The following is a 24,102-nucleotide window of genomic DNA, read 5'->3' as shown; positions in this document are numbered from 1 at the left end:
AAACTATTCTCTTGTCAAAACGTCAGGTGGCAAAACCACTACTCTCCATTTATGTGGCAGTTACTTTCTAAATTAACAAGTAACTGTTTTCCCATTAACGTTTAACCTTCGAGATAACTAGAACATAGAAAAATACAGCACATTTCAGGCCCTTTGGCCCTCGATGTTGTGCCTAACCTACACTAGCCCACTATCCTCCATATGTCTATCCAATGCCCGTTTAAATGCCCATAAAGAGGGAGAGTCCACCACTGCTACTGGCAGGGCATTCCATGAACTCACGACTCGCTGAGTAAAGAATCTACCCCTAACATCTGTCCTAATTTAAAGCTACAACTGGTTTCACACATTCCTCTGTTTTTATATTTTTTAAAACTGCATGATCAGGGGCTGTGTTGTAGAAGTCTGGCTGTTTTGTTGGAAACAGGTTAATCGAGTTGCTGCGCAGGAATTTACACAAAGTATAATCTGAAGACTTACAAATCTTTCCAACTCCAATTGTGCCGGCCTATTTTCATGCCTTCCTTGTCTCTAAAAATGGACACACAGTAAATAAGGTGAAATGATGAGCCATGAAATAAGTCAGAAAGAAAAACAACATTTGTCCAGTAGCACCTCATCACACCTTCAGGTGCTCATGTGTTACACATCTAATGAATCTCTTGATGGAGTTGCTTTTCTCATAGATTTTTCCTCACAAGGTCCTACAAGCATATGGAGACACTAAATTAGGAGTAGGCGGCCATAAAGCCCCTCCTGCCTGCTCTGCCATACAATAAGATCATGGCTGATCGGATTGTAAGCTCACCTCCATAATCCCATTGAACCCCAATAACAATTCTGACCGAGCAATCTATTTGCCCTAACAGCAAATCCTTTTGCAACAATCTATAACTGACCCCAGTGAATCCATCCGCAATGCTGATTGCAGGAAATATTGCTCAGCTTCTAAAAATATAACAGGATCTTTAACATTCTCTTGAACCACCAGAATGGGTGGAGTTAACTGCAGCTTAAAACCCTGCCCGGAGGATGGCAGCCCCAATAATGCAGAATTCTGTCAGCACCACACTGAAGCATCAGCTTTAGATTAGTGTCCTAATCCTGGACTGGGCTTGAACCCAAAACCTTCTGGCTCAGAGGTGAGAATACTCATACCAAGAAAGTTCCCAGAACACAGAGACATTATTAATAACCTTGCTTATTGCATCACCTAAGACTATCAAATGGATAAATTCTTGCCTCTGGCACTCATTTAAATGCCGCCATGCCCTGACTCTTAATAGGAAGGGTTTGGAGGGATATGGGCCAGGTGCTGGCAAATGGGACGAGATTAGGTTGGGATATCTGGTCGGCATGGACAAGTTAGGCCGAAGGGTCTGTCTGTGCTGAACATCTCTGTCTCTTTTTTTTAAGGTCATGCACGTGATAAATAAATATCTGATGGACACTGACCAAGAAGATGGGAAGGGATGATCTTTTAGACAAAGGGCAGATTAGACTATCAGGGGTTGCCTCCAAGGTACACGGACTGAGGAAGACATAATAAGAATCAGAATCATAGAATCCCTACAGTGTGGAAACAGGACGTTCAGCCCATTGAGTCCACACCGATCCTATGAAGAGCATCCCACCCAGACTCGCTAGTTACCTTATCCCTATATCTACCGTGGTTAATCTACCTAGCCTGCGCACAGAATCCCCACACCACCCCTGGATACAATGGGCAAAAAGAAAAAAAATGTTTCCAGAATGAGCACTTATTACAATTTGATGAGCGTGTGTTCCATTTTTAGCACTGCCCACTAACAATGTCAATATGGTCCTGATCGATCTACAAGGAAGGCAACTAATTGCGAGCACAGAAATTTAAAAAAAAGTGATAACAGACCCAGGAAACCACAAATTGGGGTACGAACCGACAGCTTTGTACAAGTGTAATCTCTTACCTGCAACACCCTCTCCAATTCCTGATTAGCTTGTGTGAGGTAAGATTGTGCTTCTCGTAACTCGCTCTTAAGTCTCACATTCTCTGACAAGACAACTTCATACATCTGCAGTGGGAAATAGAAGAATATTTTATTTCATTGTACAGTCAAGAAATATCTTTCACACAGAGTTAACACAAAGACCTGCATTTACATAAATCTATTATCACATCAGTGAATTCTCACAAAAGTTCTTCAGCGAATGAGCTGCTTTTTCTAGCCTATTCAGCCTCTCCCTGTAACTCAAATCCACCAACCCTGGCAACATCCTTGTAAATCTTTTCTGAACCCTTTCAAGTTTCACAACATCTTTCCAATAGGAAGGAGACCAGAATTGCACGCAATATTCCAAAAGTGGCCTAACCAATGTCCTTATAGCTGCTACATGACCTCCCAACTCCTGTACTCAGTACTCTGGCCAATAAAGGAAAGGCATACCAAATGCCTTCTTCACTACCCATGGAGGTTGAGGGGCGACCTTTTGGAGGTTTATATAATTATGAGGGGCATGGATAGGATAAATAGACAAAGTCTTTTCCCTGGGGTGGGGGAGTCCAGAACTAGAGGGCACAGTTTTAGGGCGAGAAGGGAGAGATATAAAAGAGATCTAAGGGGCAATGTTTTCACTCAGACAGTGGTATGTGTATGGAATGAGCTGCCAGAGCAAATGGTGAAAGCTGGTACAATTGCAACATTTAAAAGGCATCTGGATGGGTATATGAATAGAAAGGGTTGAGGGATACGGGCCAAGTGCTGGCAGGTGGGACTAGATTGGGTTGGGATAGCTGGTCAGCATGGATGAGTTGGACCGAAGGGTCTGTTTACATGCTGCACAGCTCTATGACTCTATGCTGTTACAGAAGCACTTGTAATGGTATCACTCAAACAGTAATATGTCAAATAATCACTTCTGCTTGAAGGCACCAATAGGATTCCTTGCAGATCTTTACAGATCCCATGACAACATCTGAAGTCTGCTAGAGTTCATTGTGTGTTTTGAGATAATTTCTGAGAGCAGTATTTTCCAATGTCAGTCAGAGAACAGGCTGGAAATGTAGACCTGGAAATGTGCAATGAAACAGGATTAATGATCTCATCATAGAGGAGCCTCTAGGCAAATATGATAGAATTTTACTTTCAGTTTGAGGGCGAGGAGTGTGGGTCAAAGAGTAGCATCTTAAACTGAAATAAAGGCAAGGACAGAGCATGAAGCCAGAGGTGGCTAAAGTGAATTAGGAAACAGTTTAAAAGTATTGGCAGACACTTAAAACTATTTTTCATAATTTTCAGCAAAGATATATTCCATTAAGGAAGAAAATACTTTATGGGAGAATGCACATCCATGGCTAACTGAGGAAGGTTGCTGGCACAAGAGTAGTTGCATTACTTTACAACTGCATTAGTTTAAATTCTTCTCTTGGTTGCCCACTGTTGTTTAGAGTGAGTCATCGGTCCTTAAAACTACTGCTTAAAATGTAGTGATCAGTGACAGAAGCTGCACAAAGTGGAGGGACATGATAGTATAGCTTCTTCTGCACAACCCCAAGTGGACTACTAAAGCACACTACTAGATCAATCATGCAGATCTCATCATAACATTAGGAAGCTCAAAAACCTGTGACAAAAATGAAAGTTGGATTCTTTTTAAATTGAAAGAGAAAAAGACAAGAGTCAATGGAAACAATACAGAACATGGATAGGATAAATAAACAGTCTTTTCCCTGGGGTCGGGGAGTCCAGAACTAGAGGGCATAGGTTTAGGGTGAGAGGAGAAAGATATAAAAGAGACCTAAGAGGCAACGTTTTCACGCAGAGGGTGGTACATGTATGGAATGAGCTGCCAGAGGAAGTGGTGGAGGCTGGTACAATTGCAACATTAAAGAGGCAACTGGATGGGTACATGAATAGGAAGGGTTTGGAGGGATATGGGCCGGGTGCTGGCACATGGGACTAGTTTGGGTTGGGATATCTGGTCGGCATGGATGGGTTGGACAGAATGGTCGGTTTCCATACTGTACATCTCTATGACTCTATATGCCTTGTGAAGGATGGGAGTATAGGACTGCATAGGCTTTAACACTATTGCAACAGTAGCTTTGAGGGGATAGGTACTGTTTCAACAATGTAAACGAGAGAAAAGTATTGTGGTGAAGTGATTGTATATATAAAAATAAAAAGGGTAAAACAGTTCATTCAAGACTGTTCCATTTGCTCTTGATATCTAGCACTCTGTCACAAGTTTATCAACTGTCTAATTACAAGCACATCATAAACCTTGGGCTGAATTACTTAAGACATTTCATCATTATTTCAAGCATGCACATAGATAATTACAACAATGATCCACTCATTCTCCATTTTATTACCTTCCTGAAGTCATTATTACCATCCTCCATTCGTCCTGCACTAGAGTGGAAAAGTGTTCCAATTCTGTTCGGAATCCGATCACTCTGACTTAGGCCATACCTGTCACCAGTCAGAAAGAGAGATTTGTTTGCTGTCAGCGCTGTGATGGTGAATGGATAAAGGAAACATACAATTGACAGCAAACAAAATATGGACAATCCAAGAGCAGGAATAGATATCCATCTTAAATCCGTTTAGACTGCATTGACACCACTGCAATGAAAATTTAATCAGCTGTAACTTTACAGTGTTCGTGTCAACACTGCAGAACTTCAGAACAAATCAACGACTTAAGTGTCTACAGCACCATTTACAGACTGCGTTAGTTTTAAGTGACAATATAGTTTTGGAATGGATTTCTGTGTATGGGAAGCCACAGGGTCAACAGCATTTGAAGATGGACAGAAGAAATACTAAGTAGTCTTGAAGGGCAGAGCCAATTTGGATGAAGGTACGTCATCAGATTATTGAGGGACAAATTTGTTCAATTGCTATAGAGTGCTCGACAATGACCAGAACAGAGGAACTACAAGAGATGCAAGATTTCCATTCCATCGAGCTCTGAGAACCATTAAAGTCTGCTTCCACGATGAGCGCCAGGTAAAATGTTCTTGCCTGTGCGTTAAAGTGTCCACACTGTTCATCTGTTCTGTGCTGTCTTCCTGAAACACAGCAACATCAAAACATTAAAAAACAAACAAACCAAACAGCCTGTCATCTTAGTATTGCACAGGTATGCAGTTGGACTTGGTGAGAAACAATATTAGGCAGTTGGCTTACTGAGTACAGGCGTAACGTTTGCACAACGTTTGAAAGTGAACAGCCACACAAAAAAAAAATGCAGCTGCAACTTACATGCTCAAAATTTAGGGAGAGGTAAGCAACATGAACAAGGCTAAAAGAACAAGTTGTATAGTTCCCCAGTGGTCAGTAGTAGGACTTTTTTTTCTGCATTTGTATAAATGACAGATGGGTGTGCAAGATAATTTCAAAATTTGCAGATGACAAATCAGATGTCTTGTGAACCATGATGATAAACTCCTAGAGGAGAAAGGTTGTTGGAATGGACGGTACATGGCAGGTGGAACTTTACATTTTTCTCAGAAGAATGATGGAAGGTAATATGAAATAAAAGAGGTGTAGAGATAGAGACACCTTGAGGGCATGAGTGCACAAATAATGGAAAAAGAAAAATCACTGGTAGTGGCCAGGGCAGGTTGAGTAAATGGTTAATAAAGCATAGAGAATCCTGGATTTATAAACAGAGGCACTCTACTAAAGCAAGGAAATTTTGGTGAACCTTTATACAGCAGTGGGATCTAAACTAGACTTGTGTATCATTCAGTGTGCCGTATTTTAGGAACAATGTGAAAACATTTCAAAGGGTGCAGAAATGATTTGCAAGAATGATTACAAGGGCAAGAGACTTCAATTACTTGGATTGATAGAACCTGGAGAACTGATGAAAAACATTAAAAATCATGAGGGACCTAAACAGAGTAGATCATTGTGGGAGGATCAAGAACCAGGAGATGCAGATTTAAGATGATTTGCAAAACAAAGTAAGTGAGACAAAGAAAAGCTATTTTTAAAAATTACAATGGATCTAGATAGAATAGCTGTGGAGGAGATAAATTAGATTATTGGTTTCAATGAGGAATTCAACAAATTATGTGAAAATAAAAAGGCCACAGGGAAGAGGAAGGGAAATGGGACAAGCCAAGTTACTCTTGTAGGTAGCCAGCACAGATATGGGAGGCAAGTTACCATTCTACAATATAATGAATGATAGTTAAACATTAACCACTATAAATTCTTTTTCATCATTTGCTAGCAAACAAAATTAACAAAAACAAAATTTCACAGAAAGCGAGGTGGCAATTTAGTATTACCACCATTCAAACACTGAGCTGGTTTGAGCTATCAGAAGATGGCAAAGCTTTAATGTTTTTTGAATGTAATTCACTTCGGATTGTTTCCTTACAAGTCAAGTACTTTTCACAAGTTAGTCTGTGACATTGCTATTGGTTAAGCAGAATGGTCACGGGCTGCAATTCACAGGATAAAATAAAGAGTATCTAAACAAATGACGCTAAGTAACAGCTAAAATAATGGGTAGGAAAAGAATTTACCTCTTTATACGAAAAGGAACGGACTAGAGTATAGCTTGGTGACTGACTTCAGCTAAATACAATGGAACATGGGATTTGTGTTTTTTTTTTACAAAGGCACCACTTAAGGCCAACTTGCTATTTTGTGCATTTCATCACTTACAAGCAGCTGTTTAAAGGAGCTTAAAGTCGATTTCTGGGGTTGGCACTTAGTGATTTTGGGAGACACTCAGAAAATAACAACTTCGAGCAGTTTGCATTTATTACTGGCATTATTTCTTACTAAACTTATTGTGGTTTTACAATGCATGATGTATCGCAGCCATTCTGTTCGCATGAGCAGACATGTTTGCTTGCTGTGGGAATTTTGCATACGGTTAGAATGGATGTTACAAAAGCCCTCCATCCTACAGCAGTTGATGCAACATCCTTAGATACAATTTCAGATCTAACAGTGTCAGGCAGATCTTCCACAAAACCACAGAGGTCACCAAGTCTGAGCACTGCAGGACAACACATTAATTTTTTAATTAAAGCTAATCAGAAATCATAGGTTCAAATTGTTCATACACAAGTTGCAAAAAAAAAAAAATCTGAATTTCAGAAAGTATTGGCCCAGGAAGTACTTTTAGAAAAGCATCACCATCTTCCCAAAGTGGCACTCAGCAAACATATTGGGATTTTTGTGAAATGCCATTAAACTATTTCCGCACATTTTAAAGACACTGACAAACAAAAACTAAAATCAACTGCTGTAGGATGGAGGGCTTTTGTAACATCCATTCTAACCGTATGCAAAATTCCCACAGCAAACAAACAGGTCTGCTCATGCGAACAGAATGGCTGTGATACATCATGCATTGTAAAACCACAATAAGTTTAGTAAGAAATAATGCCAGTAATAAATGCAAACTGCTCTAAGTTGCTATTTTCTGAGTGTCTCCCAAAAATCACTAAGTGCCAACCCCAGAAATAGACTTTAAACTCCTTTAAACAGCCGCTTGTAAGTGCTGAACTGCACAAAATAGCAAGTTGGCCTTAAGTGGTGCCTTTGTAATTGACCTATAGGATAATGAAATAGGTAGTGATGCCGGTTGAGGATGGTGGGAACTGGAACATGTGTGTTTGTCATGGTGATTATACAGGATCTTCATGTGTGACCTCCAGACCTATGGATACAAGACATAGGAGCAGAAATTTACTCTCATTCTCACTCTCACCTTTGATCCCCTTGATACTCAAGAACGTACCTATATCAGTCTTAAAAAAACTCAATGACCTGGCCTCTGTTGCCTTCTGTGGCATTAAATCCTGTAGATTCACCACTCTCTGGCTGAAGGCATTTCTCCTCATCTCCATTCTGAAAGTTCTTCCCTTTACTCGGAGGCTATGCCCTCTGGTATGAGTCCATGTTAAGCTGGTGGAGGAGATTTTTATCCAGTTGATTTTAGGGAAACTTTAGGGAAGTTTTAGTTTGAAAATTGCTGTAAAGGCATTCCTCAGTGGGACAAGAGGGTTACTACTGATAAATTGCAGAGCAATGCAATAACGGATTCAGAATCGTTAGGTTGTAGGAACAGATAACTGTTTGGGGGCGACATGGTGGCTCAGTGTTTAGCACTGCTGCCGCACAACGCCAGGGACCAGGGTTCAATTCCAGCCTCGGGCGACTATCTGTGTGGAGTTCGCACATTCTCCCAGTGTCTGCGTGGGTTTCCTCCGGGTGCTCTGGTTTCCTCCCACAATCCAAAGATATGCAGGTTAGGTGATTTGGCCATGCTGAATAACCCATAGCATTCAGGGATATGTAGGTTAGGTGCATTAGTCTGGGGTAAATGTAGAGTAATGGGGAATGGGTTTGGGTGGGATACTCTGAGGGTCGGTGTGGACTTGAGCCGAAGGGCTTGTTTTCACACTGTAGGGATTCAATGATTCCATGATTAAAGCTCATGCAGAGCCAATGAAGTTTTAATCACCCATTGAGCAATCCACTCAATAGGTTTCTCTCACTGCATGGGGCAGAGAAAACATTCTACCATAAATCAAAGGAAAGACAACTAAATGGAATGTTTGAATTACCCCAAGTACCTGGCACACAAGGTTACCAAGTCAATAAAAAAAAAACAAGATTTAAATAGGATTTGGTCTTTTCAGCATGTATCCAGCTGATTGGTTTATAATTGGTCAAATTAGCAAAGTACAGGATTAACTGGTCTATATGACTCACTTGCTAAAGGAAAGGCTGTAAAACTTTTGTTCAAGACACTTCACAGGGATGGAATTAAAAGAAAAGGAAAATAAACAAAATGTGGAAAGATGCTTACAGTCACACACAAACCAAAGGTTCCTCTCATACATCTTGGTGAAGAGCACCCTTAAATTACAATTAATTGTGATATCAGTACGGTACATACCTCTTCTGTGAATTCTGGTTTGCCAGTAAACCTACGTTCTTTCCTAGCTTTCCGTCGATCTCGTATAGATAACCGATTCTGATTGCTATAATCCGAATCTCCTTCCTCCTTTTTGCTGTCTTCGGATTCTGGAGATAAAAAGAGAATGACTCCAGCTACTGTATGCTCTGAAACTCTTCAAACACATTAATGCTTGGAGGAGATATTTCTGTTTCTGGCTAACCTTGTGTACAATTGCTCATAGATACAGAAGGGTATGAAAAGCAGCTGGACAGCTCAACTGCCAACTCAGACTACAAAGATTCCACAAAGAATTGGCTGAAGGTCTGGAGGTCAACTAGAGGTTACCTGTCAGAAATCTTTTTGGACTGACAGCTAAGGTCCTTTTCTATTCAACACTAGTTTCTACAGCTTATCTCAAGAATGACGTGGAAGTGCCTGTGATGGACTGGGGTGGACAAAATCAGAAGTCACACGACACCAAGTTATAGTCCAATAGGTTTATTTGAAATCACACTGCTCCTTCATCAGGTGAAGTCTCAAGTTTCTAAATCTCAAGAAAGGAATAAAAATACTACATTACATTTAAAAAAGCACACACAGCAAGTCCTCACTTAAAAGGGATTGTTGTGCTCCTGAAAAATCACAACTTGAAGTGAAACAACTGGAAGTGAGTCCTTGATCCCTATGGGATTCTAAGTCAGAAAGTACCTGACTTGTGGTTGTACAAATAATGCACAAATTGAAGTATTGTACTCTCCTAGCTGAAATAACTTGCAAAATAGAACAAACATAAAAGCAATATTAGATAATGCAATATACACTCAGTAAAATATTTCTTAAACTCTGTTTTAGAATGCATGTATTTTTAGATTAACATGGCACCATCTAGTGGCAGAAGTACACAGTCCGGGAAGCGACAGAGTCCCTGAACTAACGAACATCAGCCATAAGATGGAGCCCTTCAGCACGAGCTCAGACCAGCAGCCAAAAGAAGGGAGCTGCTTCAAATGAGGAAGGTGAGAACAGAGTGGGAAGTGGGAAGGAAATCTGACTGGTAGTACCAGAGGGAAGTCAAGACAAAAAGCAGAAAATAAGCATACAGGGAGGTAACCCTAGGAGGCAAGGCCTCGGGATGCCAATAATATTACAAAAAAAAGCCAACTAATGGGAGGAAAAAGGCCTTAAAAGTAAAACATTAAGTCAAAATAAAGTAAAGCTGGCAACTTAAAGCAAGACTTACTGTACCCATTCAGAATATGCAGTCTTACATAAAGTGGAAACCTAATAAAGGACCTGCATAATAATTTATTCCTAGTGAGAGTTAGATAGCTCTACCACAGTAAAATTAAACTACCAAACCCTAATCATTGGACATTTATCCAGGAGGACAAGAGATGGATGGAACAGAAAGTTTCACTCTGAAGTGTTGCAAATTTATTGAAGGCCATTGGGGAGGAGCTTGGTTTACTGTTGTTAATATGTCAAGACTTTTGTAGAACCTGTAAACTGAACTATCATTTCAGTGATGTGGCCAGGATACAACATGCTGACAAGAATTGCACTCTATGAATCAGCATTTGAAGATCAGAACAAAAGGAAAGCCAGTGTAAAGGTTTGCACACAAAGAACAATTACTGTTTAGGACAAATGACCAGAGATAATGCTGGGGATTCAAATCCAAGGTACATTTGATTAGACTCCCTACAGAATGTGTACAACCCCCAAAAGACCTCCGATGATCTAACGTATTGGATTCTTTATCTAGGCCATGGGATAGCAATCTTGTGACACTGAGCTTTCCCCATATTGGTAATTCATCAGGCTTTGCTACCATAGCAATAACCTGAATTATGTTTAGCTAGAAAGTTGTGGGAATCGCGGCACACTGCTGGCAGCATTATAAAACTCAAAACTACAGGCTGTTGCAAAACTCTGAAGAAACCCCAGGATAATCTTCTAGTTCAAGGTGGAGTTCTTCAGGTCATAAAAAAGCTCTAATTCTGAAAGCATAAAATCAGCAACAAAAACGCTTGAAATGTTACTCAAACACAAGTAAAATCATATTGCCTTATTGGAACACAGGGCTGCACTCTAATGAGAGAGAAATGACTGGTGATGGTCCGAGGATCACCACAACTCTGGCAAAGAGAGACATGGATAAGGAAAGTCCTTTAAGGTAACCTCAGCCAGTGCAGAAATTGAAGTCATGTTGTGGTATAAATTAGGTCAGTTGGCTTCACTATTTCAAACCAGCTGTTCAGCCAACTGACCTAATTTATACCACAATATGGTAGAATGTTATAAGACATTTTACAGCAAGTACTCAAAAAGAAATTTAATACTAAGCCATATAAAAGAACAGGGTAACCAAGTTGGAGACAATTAGTGCAGTGGAGAGGTGGTTTAGGAACGAAATTCCCAGCACTTCAAACCTCAGCAATGTGAAGTGATTGAGATCAGGGATACACAAGAGGCTAGAATCAGAGGAGATACTGAGATCTTGGAGGGCTGCTGATTGGAAAGATCAGGAGACAGTTATGGGAGGGATTTAAAACTCAAAAATGGGAATTTAAAATTCAAATTAAATGTAAATAACACCTAGCATTTCATTATTTGGGTTGTTCTTCCACAGAAAATGATCAGAAGGAAAATAAGAATGCACCAGTTGCTGTTAAAAGGAAAAAGAGCCTCGCACATCAGTGCAAAAGGTGAAGCTGAAGCTTTCGCAGCAATCTTCCACCAGAAATGCCAAGTGGATGATCCATCTCAGCCTCCTCCAGTGGTCCCTAGCATCACAGATACCAGTCATCAGCCAATAATATTCATTCCATGTGAAACAGTTGAAGATACTGAATACTGCAAAGGTTATGGGCCCTGACAAGATTCCAGCAATGGTACTTAAGACTTGGGCTCCAGAACTTGCCACTCTCTAGCCAAGGTCTTCCAGTATAGTTACAACAATGGCATCTACCCAACAATTGCCAGGTATGTCCTGTACATTGAAAACAGGACAAATCCAACTCATGCCCCAGTCTACACTCAATCATCAGTAAAGTGATGGAAGGGTAATCAACAGTGCGATCAAGCAGCACCTGTCTAGTAACGCTCAGTTTGGGTTCCACCAGGGCCACTCAGCTCCTGACCTCATTACAGCCTCGATTCAAACATGGACAAAACAACTTATTCCAGAGGGGAGGGGAAATTGACAGTCCTTGACATCAAGGCTGCATTCAACTGAGTATAGCAGCAAGGAGCCCTAGGAAAATTGGAATCAGTAGGTATCAGGGATAAACTCTCTGGCAGTAGGAGTCATACCTGGCACATAGGCAAACAGTCATGGTTGTTGGAGGTCAGTCATCTTAGCTCCAGGACACCTCTGCAGGAGTTTCTCAGGATAGAGTCCTTGGCCCAACCAACTTAAGCTGCTTCATCAATTATCTTCCCTCCATCAGAAGGGGGAACGTTCACTGACAATTGTGCAAGGTTCAGCAGCATTCATGACTCCCGAGATGCTGAAGCAGTCTATGTTCAAATGCAACAAAATCTGGACAATATCCAGGCTTGGGCCGACAAAATAGCAAGTAACATTCATGCCAAACAAATGCCAGGCTGTGACCATCACCAATGAGAGACAATTTAACAATCACCCCCTTGGCAATCAATGATGTCACCATCATTAAATCCCCCATTAATCAACATCCTAGGGATTACTCAACTGGACTCACCACATTAATACAGTAGCTACAAGAGCAGGTCAGAGTCTAGGAAAACTATAGCGAACAACTCATTTTCTGACTCCCCAAAGCCTGTCCACCACCTACAAGGCGCAAGTCAGGAGTGTGATGGAATATTCCTCACTTGCCTGGGCAAGTGTAGCTCCATTCAAGCAGCTCAATACCATCCAAGACAAAACAGCCCGCCTGATTGGCTGTCCACTCCATTCATCACTATGCTCAGTAGCAGCAGTGTGCATGGTCTACAAGATGCATTGCTGAAATTCACCAAACCTCCTCAGACAGCACCTTCTGAACCCACAACTACACCATCTCGACGGACAAGAGCAGCAGATACATGCGATCACCACCACCATGCAAGTTCCTCTCCAAGACACTCACCACCCTGACTTGGAAATATATCTCTGCTCCTTCACTGTTGCTGGGTCAAAATCCTGGAATTCCTTCCCTAATAGCACTGTGGATCAACTCACATCAGATGGGCTGCAGCAGTTCAAGAAGGCAGATCACAATCACCTTCTCAAAGGCAACTGGGGACGGGCAATAAATGTTGGCCAGTGACACCCACATTCCACAAATGAATTAAAGGAAAACTGTTGATGTTTAACTGCCCTCTGGGCAATAAATGCTGGCCTGCTTGGCCAGTGAATCAACATCCTGTGGATAAATAAAAAGGTAGCTTTTAAGCAGCAGGACAATAGAGGGGTCAAGAGGCTGAGAGATGAAATTCAAGAATTTAGAGCCTCAAATATAGAGTGAATGAAATCAGGGATATGCAAAAGGCTAGAATTGGAGGGGTGCCGAGATCTTGGAGGACTACTGGCTGGGGTTTAGAGAGATAGCGAGGTGCAAAGCTATGGAGGAATTTCAAGCCCAAAATGGAAAGGAAATATCCACAAACATACAACATTGGTGGCATTTGTACATAGGCTCAAGTGGTTTACACTTTCGTCCAACGCAGAAATAATTTTTTTTTTCAATTAATTTATTTTATGATGATGCGCTACAGTGGCAGCTACATCAGGTTAAGCACCCCAGAAAAGCAGTAAAGAGGATTTACCTGAAATACATTTCCCCACATCTGTTTTCCCACCACCACCCCCATCTTGATGGTTAAATGCAGTCTTGCATGGTATTATACGTCTGGTCCAGAGTTCTGATTTCTCAATGAGTTGGTATTTGACATCTTTGCTTGAAAAATCAAATTAAGCATGCTCTCAAGTGTGATGTCTAACATATTACACATTTGTAAATGTTTGCACCAGAGTTCCCCAATTAACGAGTCAATCATGGATTAAATGATCTTGTGGCAAGCTCCCAACACACAGGTCTAGGAACCAATCATGGGTTTGAGCAGCAGAGCTGTAAGAATTAGTAATAGGCTCAAGGGGTTGAATGGACTATTTAACAAATATATGCTCTCAAATATACACCATATGTTAGACCTTTTCTATTTCTGGAATTAAAATATTTGCTATCAAGGACTCTTGAGGTGCTTAATGTGCTAAAGGGTTTCTGGTTCTTATGTAAGGAATTCTCTTGAACAAGAGGCTTGTCTCAATTAGCTCTGATATTATTTATTGGTCTATGTTTTTTCTTCTAATTAAGATATGGAGCTGATGGTGTTAGACTGGGTAGACAAAGTTAAAAATCACAACACCAGGTTACAGTCAAACAGGTTTATTTGGAAGTACAAACTTTTGGAGCGCTGCTCCTTCACCAGATAGCTAGTGGGACACAATTTATAGTAAAAGACGCAACTGATGTATCAGTTGTTTGACACTTAGAATTAATAGTAAAATAGTAATCAATGTCCTATGATCCTGCCCCACTAACTACCTGACAAAGGAGCAATGCTCCAAAAGCCTTTACTTCCCAATAAATGTGTTAGGTTATAACTTGGTGTTGCGATTTTTAACCTCCTCATTAAAGCAGTATCATTAAGATTACCTCGGTGAAGTCTGCATGCAAACACTTCCCTCACGTATGGTTCGTGCTGATAGTACACTTGGATATGTTAGGCAGTTGTAGGTTAAAGCCCAACTACAGAATTTTAAATATTTTCTAATCAACCTGTTCAGAGAGGTTATTACCCACCTCTGCAGTAGGTGGGACTTGAACCTGGGCCTCCAGGACCAGAGGTCAGGACACCACCACTGTGCCAAAACAGCCCTTCACTACAGACATTTAGGCAGAGACTCCAAGTCTAATACGGAGAGAATTATGACATGGCTGAAGAGGACACTAAACCTGTTGTTAAGACCTATCTGACCACCTTGAGTTTTTAAACATTGCAAATCAATCAGGAACACAGATTTATTAATTACAAAGCACTGCTGGACATAAGATTGATTAGATTAGATTAGATTAGATTACTTACAGTGTGGAAACAGGCCCTTCGGCCCACTACAGACATTTAGGCAGAGACTCCAAGTCTAATACGGAGAGAATTATGACATGGCTGAAGAGGACACTAAACCTGTTGTTAAGACCTATCTGACCACCTTGAGTTTTTAAACATTGCAAATCAATCAGGAACACATTTATTAATTACAAAGCACTGCTGGACATAAGATTGATCCTAAATTCTCCAGCCAAAGAAAAGTAAAGAGTTGAGAAGTAAGGAGTGAGAGAGAGAGAGAGAGAGAGAGAGTGGAATCTCGAGAGATTCATTATAATAACCAAATCGGTCAGTCAGTTTCATGTGCTACCTCCCCAAAGTATTTTTTACACTTTTATTTGAGCTGTGAACAAACCCGGGGTAGATGTTCTTAAAGTATAAATTATCAAGCCAATAATCACCTTCAGGTACAAAAGCTATGACCAATGAAATTAAGCTTTAAACATTTTTTTGCTAATATAATAATTTTAGGTTACCTTTGTATGAATCTATAATCGAAGCTGAAGCAACAGAATATCTGGAGAATGTGGATGTAAGCGATACTCCTTCTGTGGTGGAGGGTCTCAGTCGACTACCCACTTCCTGTAGAAGCAGAGAAAGGATTGCTGGTTTGAGTCGAGGGGATGGAAAATAAATACCCACATTCTCTGGGGCTGAGCATGTCATTGAGTGAGGCAAGGTTAGCACATCATTGATATGGAGGAGGTTGAAGCCTTACGTTCAATAGGCCAGAAGCAGGCAAATTGGGATTAGATTAGATTAGATTCCCTACAGTGTGGAAACAGGCCCTTCGGCCCAACAAGTCCACACCGCCCCTCCGAAGAGCAACCCACCCAGACCAATTCCCCTATATTCACCCCTGACTAATGCACCTAACACTACGGGCAATTTAGCATGGCCAATTCAGCCAACATGCACATCTTTGGACGGAGAGAGGAAACCGGAGCACCCGAGGAAACCCACACAGACACGGAGAGCGTGCAAACTCCACACAGACAGTCGCCCGAGACATCATCACACTCTGGCAGTGAGTTGCCATTTACTGATCCTGCAATGGGAGGTATTGCCATCGCAATCACTTTCACCTTGTCTTTAGGCCTGGCCAACTCGTCAACCCAGAAAAATATGGCAAGCAGATATACATTATAAAAGGGGAATAGAAGCAGGTAAGAAGATTAATGAGAGGCAAAGGATACACTTAAGGTAAGGCTGAGAAATTTTTTCAAATACATGTGATGAACAAAAGGAAGCAGCAATCTGCTTTTAAAAACACCAGTGGAATGCTCTCCATGGTAGTACCTAATATATTGTCAATTTGAAAATTATTCTCTCTAAAACTCCAATAAATATGTTGGTTATCTGTGCACTCTCACCTTGTCCTCAGCTACTAAGCTCCTTCCTTTTCTGCTGTCACTCTCTTTTTCCTCTCTCTTCTCCAGCTGATCCTGGCTTTTTGTCTCTGTGGCACCCCCTATGGTCTTTTCTGCTTCTTTTAGATCTGTGAGTGTTACACCCTATGAACAAATAAAAGTACAATTTAAAAAAAAAAAAACACAAAACCACTTCTTTCCTGAAGTACATTCTGGTAGGAAATAAATTAAAAAAAGGTACCAAGTAAATTCCACCTATGTCAAACGAAACATTAACACCAGAGTACTTAAACAGTGAGAGTTCCCCGATCATTGACAATCATAGCACGACTGGTATTGGGTTCACTTCTCTTTAACATTTATATAAATGATTTAGATAAGTTATAGTTAGTAAGTTCATACATGACACCAAAGGTTGTTGGAATATGGATAGTGAAGGTGGTTATCCAAGACTACAAAGAGAGCTGATGAATTAGGTCAACGGGCTGAAGAGTGGAAAATGGAGTTTAATTTGGATACATGGCAGGGTTTGTTTTATCAAAATACAATACAATACAAGGGCAGGAGTAATACAATTAAAAGTAGGGCCTTGGGCAGTGATGTAGAACAGAGACACCTTGGGGGTTCAGGTACATAATTCTTTGAAGCTTGTGTTACAGTCAAAAGAGTGGTTAAGGTATTTAGCATGATTGCCTTCACTGCCCAGACCACTGAGTACAAGAGTTGGGAAGTTATGTTGAGGTTGTACAAGATGTTGGTGGGGCCTCTTCTGGAGTACTGTGTCCAGTTCTAGTTGCCATGTTACAGGATATTATTAAACTGGAGAAGATTCAGAAGAGATTTACCAGGATGTTGCTGGGAATGGAGGGTTTGAGTTATAAGGAGAGGCTGCGACCTTTTTCACTGGAGCGTAGGAGGCCGAGGGGTGACCTTGTAGAGGTTTATAAAATCATGAGGGATATAGACAAGGTGAATGGCAGGTGTATTTTTCCCTGGGGTGGGGAACTTCAAGACCAGGGAGCATATATTTTTAAGGGGAGGGGAGAAAGATTTAAGACATGAGGTCAATTTTATTTTCCATACACAATGGTTCACACATGGAATGAACAGCCAGAGGAAGTGGTGGATACAAGTATAGTTACGTTTAAAATACACTTACATAAGCACGTGAATAAAAAATGTTTGCAGGGTTATGAGCCAAGCGCAGGCAGGTGGGACTAGTTTATTTTAGGATTATGGTCGGCATGGACTGGTTGGACCAAAAGGTCTGTTTCTGTGCTGTATGAGTATGATTTAAAACTCAAAAATGGAATAAACAAGTGGCCAAATTGTAAAAGCACATCAAACAATCTATAATCAATTTCCTCAACAGGTCATTAATTTGGTCTGGAATAGGTTTGTACCAAAACCAACTGTTTTCCAGATGTTGTGTGGTCTCTCTATGATTTCAGATTTCCAATTGATTTCTTTTATAAAATAAAAACTATAGACTAATTAATCCTGCATTCAGACGAGAATTGGTTTGGAATAAAAGTATTGACTTGTGAGCAATCCAAAAAGGTAGCTATTGGCAGATATTACTACACTTATACTAAATATGGTAGTTAGCAAATTGCAAAAGTAAACAAAGTCACATTTGAAGTCATATTAAAGCAGGTAGTGTTAGTTTTGGTTACACGTTAGCACTGACCTGTGTTGATCGTCTGGACTGTCGAGCATGCCGTGACCGTGCCTTTCTTTGGGATTCTGACTCCTCATCACGCACTGGGGTAAGATATAACCTGCAGAAATAGGAAGCAAGTTTAAAATGAATTGCTATACTTAGAAAACGGCCACACAATCAAATCAGACAGCTTTTCACATCAGTTGGTATGCAAGCAGAATTGCATAACTTGCAAACTTGTTCTGACAGTAACCTTTCTAACTTTGGGAAAATAGACAGTGTATTAAACTGCCATCAGTTTAGGAATGGACCTTCATTACAGATAGCTTGCACACAGAAAAATTAGTAATAACATCATCTAGCTTCTCAGGATAGGGTAATTAATCCACATTTTAAAATGGGTCAATCATGGGTGATTCAGGGTGCAGGTGCACCTGAATTTGTAGCTATTACCGGCTGTAATACATTTCATGAAACATTTTGACATGCCAATTCCGCACAGATCGTTCCATGGTTGAATGGAGTTTATCCAGAATCATGGTCTTTACAACACTAAGTTCATTGCTTGGACTGCATAAACTCTATTAGTCTTCCTTGTTACTCCATGAAAGCCCCTCACTATTTTGTACATCTTAATTGGACCACTCCTCAGCATCTTCCTCGGATTCTAAGATGTGCAGAGGATCAAAAGGATCTCTGTGTGCATACCCACAGATGCTTCAAGGCAACTGGATACATGGATAAGACTGCTAGGAAAGCACTTTACTTTATTACTCGAGGTACTGAATACGAAAGCAGGAGGATATGAGAGGCCCATATACAGTGTTAGTTAGGCTACAGTTGGAGTACCATGTGCAATTCTGCCCCCTACAATATAGGAAGGGTGTGACTGCTCTAGAAACTGTTCAGAGGAGATTCACCAGGATGTTGTCTGAGCTGGAGTGTTTCAGCTATGAAGACATTCTAGATAGGCTAGGCAGGCTAGGCTTATTTGTCTTAAAGCAGACAAGGCTGAGGGAGACCTTATTGAGAAATGCAAAGTAATGAGGGGCATAGATGAAGTAGATATCAAGAAACTTGTCCCCTCATTACGGAGGTCAGTCGTTTTAAGGCAAGAGGATGGGTGGGTAATTGAAAGGGTGGTAGAGGCATAGGAACTAGTATAACATTTAAGAACTTTTTGGATGAACATTTGAAATGCCTAGCATAAAAGGCTATAGGCTAAGTGCTGGAAAATGGCAATAGAGCAGGTGAGTGCTCAATGATTGGCATGGACATGGGCAGAATGGCCTCTTCCTGCACTGTGAAAAACTGACCTTGCTTGGAATAAAACATTTGTATACCCCCATTATCACCTCCTTTTGCCTTAAACCACAATTGTATGTATTCTTTATGTCAGTTCTGACCCTCACCTAATCCAAAACCTTGAGACTTTACCTGCTTGGTATCTGGCAAAAAAAAACTGATCACTTTATTTTTATCTTTCAGATTTCCATCATTCATCTACTGTTTTTGCCCCTGGTAATTCAAATGTCAAAAGGAGAAAGTGAGGTCTGCAGATGCTGGAGATCAGAGATGGAAATGTGTTGCTGGAAAAGCGCAGCAGGTCAGGCAGCATCTAGGGAACAGGAGAATCGACGTTTCGGGCATTCCTGAAGAAGGGCTAATGCCCGAAACGTCGATTCTCCTGTTCCCTAGATGCTGCCTGACCTGCTGCGCTTTTCCAGCAACACATTTCCAATTCAAATGTCAAACCCTAACTTACCGACGCCGCTCTTTAAAATCAGTGGTGCCCGGAACATCCTTTGGCATCTGGGAGCTGGGATCTCTAACCTGCTGGTAGGCAGAGCTTGAAATAAACAACAAAACAATTCAGTTTAAAAAAATAAATAAAAGCAGTCACAAAACAGATCTTTTCAACTTTCAGTTACATGCTGTGAAGCCTCTGCTGCCTATTTCCCATTTCTTTCTCAGGATGCACGTAGATACTAATTATATACAATAGCCTTAAGGAAAAATCAGTTACTCTCAGCTTCACCATAACTCTGGAAAATATTTTCCTCCTTTTAGCTCTCCCTGACTTACTGAGGGAGAGACATGGATATGGCAGTGTAAACAATACAGGATTCAACTCAAAGATCTAAAAGTACAAATCACATTATACATGGTTGGTTGTGAAGCTAAATTCAATTTGAAAGAAACCTACTAGTACACATGCAAGGTAGAGAAAATTTGCTCAAATCCCAAAACACCATTTGCTGAAGAGTGCAATGGTACAGGAGCACAGATATAATTTACAACGTATGCACATACTGATTCATTCATTGCAGTGGTTTCTAAAGATTGTAGTGAACTAGCACAAGCGTACTCAAAATTTCCATAATCTTATGTTAGAGGGAATAGCTAACATTTAAAAAATTACCATTAGGTTTTGTATGTTAACACTAAATGAGAAGATAATTTCAAGAGGTTTGACGCCATTTCCTTTTCAGATCAAAAATGGAAAGAACTTCATAAAATTTTCCAACTCATTTTTGGGATCCAACTGAAATTTGCTTTTTATTAATTGTGACTTACAGGGAAATGCTACTGTCTTTCAAACATAATTCACAGAATTGTTATGCAGAAGGAGGCAGCCATTCAGCCCATCGAGTCAGAACAATCTCTCTAAGCATTTCAACTGAGGGCCAATCTTCTTCTCCTGCCTCCGCCCTCCACCACATCAGCCCTGCACATTGATTAGCGAAACATCTAATACCTCTTGAATGCTTGGAATCAAACCTGCCTCCACCATACTTCCTGGCAGTGCATTCTAGATCCTAACGGTGTGTGAGAAAAATCATTTTTTTCTTATGCTGAACACTTTCAAACTCTGGACCTTGATCCACTGATGAGTGGGAACAGTTTCCCCCATTCACTATGTCCACACCCTTACATAACTTTGGAAACTTCTACCAAACATCTTAGCTTTCTTTTTTCCAAAGAACAGTCCTAACTCCTCCAATCCTTCCTCATAAATCAAGGAAAGCTCACCTCTGACCCATTCTCTAAAACCTCTTCTGCACTCCCTCAAATGCATTCACATCCTTCCAAAAAAAAAGTGTGGCTCCGAAAACTGCTCACAGTATTAAACTGGGAATATAGTGGCATTGTGGTAATGTCATTGGATTAATAATCCAGAAACTTGGGGTAATACTCTGGGGCATGGATTAAGATTCCATTTTGGTAAAAGAAATTATTTTATTTGTTTATGGGATGTTGGTATCACTGGCTAGGCCAGCCCCTCCCTAATTGACTCTTAACTGGCCTCTGCACAATCAATCAATCAATCAATCAATCAATCACATTGCTATTGATATAGAGTCTGGGAAAGCTCAGAACAGTCAAGGAGGTAGATATTCTCTCCCAAAAGACATTAGTGTAGTTAAAAGTTTTCTGCTTCAAATCAAGAGTGGCGACACAGCGACCATTAGGCCAGCTTTTCAATTCTAGATTCTTGTTAGATACAAATTTTACCACTTGTCATGCCAGGATTCAAACCCACTATCACAAGGACATTAGCCTGATCCTTTGGATTACTACCCCAGTGACAATACCATTAGGTCACTTCTTCTCCAGTATTTGGCAAGGACTATACAACAGAAGAATTTACTGAATCACACAAATGTTACAATGCGGGATGAGGTTATTCAGCTTATGATGTGCCCACTGGCTCGCTGCACAAGCGACTCACTTTATGCCATCACCATCCTATCTTCTCCCCATAATCCTGCATAGATTAGTTGAAAAATAACTACTTTCAGAATGCTTCAATTGAACCGTCTTCCACACTTATTCAGGCAATGGATTCCAGATTTTAATCAATTACAACATGAAACAAAAAAGAACTACTTCTATCACAGTTATTTTGCCAATTTTAAATTAATTAAATTTATTTTACATCAACATTACGACCTTTCATTACTGCGTGCTCAGAACTACATAAGAGGGACTTTCCTCCAGGTAACTGATCCAACGTAAAGATTATTTGCCCAATTCTAACCTTATTGCATGCTCAGCTGAAGTCTCAGGCACACTGAGCATCCTTCCAATTGGAGTGGGAGGCACTCTGGCCAGGCGGGTCTCCTGTATTCCTTTGTCCTGCAAGATTGGATGAAGAAAAGAATGTTGCATTTCAGTAGTCACACAAACTTTCTCCAATGCAATCTCTTCTAAGTTGAGAAGGAGCCAGTCATTTTTACAAGAGGTTACAACAAGAAATGTAGTTTCCCAAGGATCCAGAAGCAAGCAGTCACAACAACCTGGGTGGGTCACTGATGGCATTTCCTTAGATGGTGCATCAGAGCACTGACTTTGAAATGACGGAACAAGATTAACAGTGGAATCACAGCGGAACTCTAGATACAAGCAATGCCACAGGAACCATAGTTGAACATAGAACATTACAGCGCAGTACAGGCCCTTCGGCCCTCGATGTTGCGCCGCCCTGTCATACTAATCTGAAGCCCATCCCACCTACATTATTCCACGTACGTCCATTTGCCTGTCCAATGACCACTTAAATGCACTTAGACTTGGCGAATCTACTACCGATGGAGGCAAAGCATTCCATACCCTTACTACTCTGAGTAAAGAAACTACCTCTGACATCTGTCCTATACCTATCTCCCCTCACTTTAAAGTTGTGTCCCCTCGTGTTTGCTGTCCCCATACTTGGGAAAAAGGCTCTCCCTGTCCAACCTATCTAACCCTCTGATTATCTTGTACGTCTCTATTAAGTCACCTCTCAACCTTCTTCTAACGAGGACGGCCTCAAGGTCCTAGCCCTTTCCTCGTAAGACATTCCTTCCATACCAGGCAACATCCTAGTAAATCTCCTCTGCACCCTTTCCAAAGCTTCCACATCCTTCTTATAATGCGGTGACCAGAACTGTACACAATACTCCCAAGTGTGGCCGCACCAGAGCTTTGTACAGCTGCAGCATAACTTCCTGGTTCTGGAACTCAATACCTTGATTAATAAAAGGCCAACACACTGTATGCCTTCTTAACAACCCTGTGCCTTCATCCAGGTCATTTATAAAAATGATGAACAGCAGTGGACCCAACACCGACCCTTGTGGTACGCCACTAGTAACTGGAGACCAAGATGAACATGTTCCATCAACTACAACCCTGTTTTCTTTCAGCAAGCCAATTATTGATCCAAACTGCTATGTCTCCCACAATCCCATTCCTCCGCATTTTGTATAATAGCCTACTGTGGGGAACCTTATCGAAAGCCTTGCTGAAATCCATATACACCACATCAACTGGTTTACTCTCATCTACCTGTTTGGTCACTTTGTCAAAAAAGTCAATAAGATTCATTAGACACGACCTACCCTTCACAAAACCGTGCTGACTGCCCCTGATTATTCTTTTCTAGATGGTTATAAATCCTCTTATAACCTTTTCCAACACTTCAACAACTGAAGTGAGACTCACTGGTTTGTAATTACCAGGGTTGTCTCTACTACCCTTTTTGAACAAGGGAACCACATTTGCTATCCTCCAGTCCTCAGGCACTATTCCTGTAGACAACGATGATTTGAAGATCAATGCCAAAGGCTCGGCAATCTCTTCCCTTGCTTCCCAGAGGATCCTAGGATAGATCCCATTTGGCCCAGGGGACTTGTCTATTTTCACACTCTGCAGTATTTCTAATCGCAAGGTTTGTAAAGAGTTGTAGCTCAGGTTGAGGTTTAGAGTGTAGGTTTGCTCGCTGAGCTGTAGGTTTGATATCCAGACATTTCATTACCTGGCTAGGTAACATCAGTAGTGGCGACCTCCAAGTGAAGCGAAGCTGTTGTCTCCTACTTTCTATTTATATCTTTCTCCTGGAGAAAGATATAAATAGAAAGCAGGAGACAACAGCTTCGCTTCATTTGGAGGTCGCCACTGATGATGTTACCTAGCCAGGTAATGAAATGTCTGGATATCAAACCTACAGCTCAGCGAGCAAACCTACAC

General features: G+C 40.9%; 1 protein-coding gene across 1 annotated transcript in view; it reads right to left on the bottom strand.

Moving 5' to 3' along the window:
* The window catches only part of LOC122542178 (protein phosphatase 1 regulatory subunit 12C-like), a 73,306-nt gene that overhangs the window by 4,125 nt on the left and 45,079 nt on the right, over positions 1 to 24,102 (bottom strand). Inside the window, exons 11-20 of the mRNA XM_043679619.1 lie at positions 22,133 to 22,230; positions 19,856 to 19,939; positions 18,118 to 18,208; positions 16,431 to 16,571; positions 15,534 to 15,639; positions 8,920 to 9,047; positions 5,010 to 5,056; positions 4,355 to 4,454; positions 1,950 to 2,054; positions 481 to 531 (exon numbers count right to left, since the gene is read on the bottom strand). Of these exons, the coding sequence (XP_043535554.1) occupies positions 481 to 531; positions 1,950 to 2,054; positions 4,355 to 4,454; positions 5,010 to 5,056; positions 8,920 to 9,047; positions 15,534 to 15,639; positions 16,431 to 16,571; positions 18,118 to 18,208; positions 19,856 to 19,939; positions 22,133 to 22,230 (951 nt within the window). The remainder of the gene's footprint in view (positions 1 to 480; positions 532 to 1,949; positions 2,055 to 4,354; positions 4,455 to 5,009; positions 5,057 to 8,919; positions 9,048 to 15,533; positions 15,640 to 16,430; positions 16,572 to 18,117; positions 18,209 to 19,855; positions 19,940 to 22,132; positions 22,231 to 24,102) is intronic.

The sequence above is a fragment of the Chiloscyllium plagiosum genome, chromosome 39 (assembly GCF_004010195.1).
Source record: "Chiloscyllium plagiosum isolate BGI_BamShark_2017 chromosome 39, ASM401019v2, whole genome shotgun sequence".
NCBI lineage: Eukaryota > Metazoa > Chordata > Chondrichthyes > Orectolobiformes > Hemiscylliidae > Chiloscyllium > Chiloscyllium plagiosum.
This window is presented reverse-complemented; position numbering and strand designations above follow the sequence as displayed.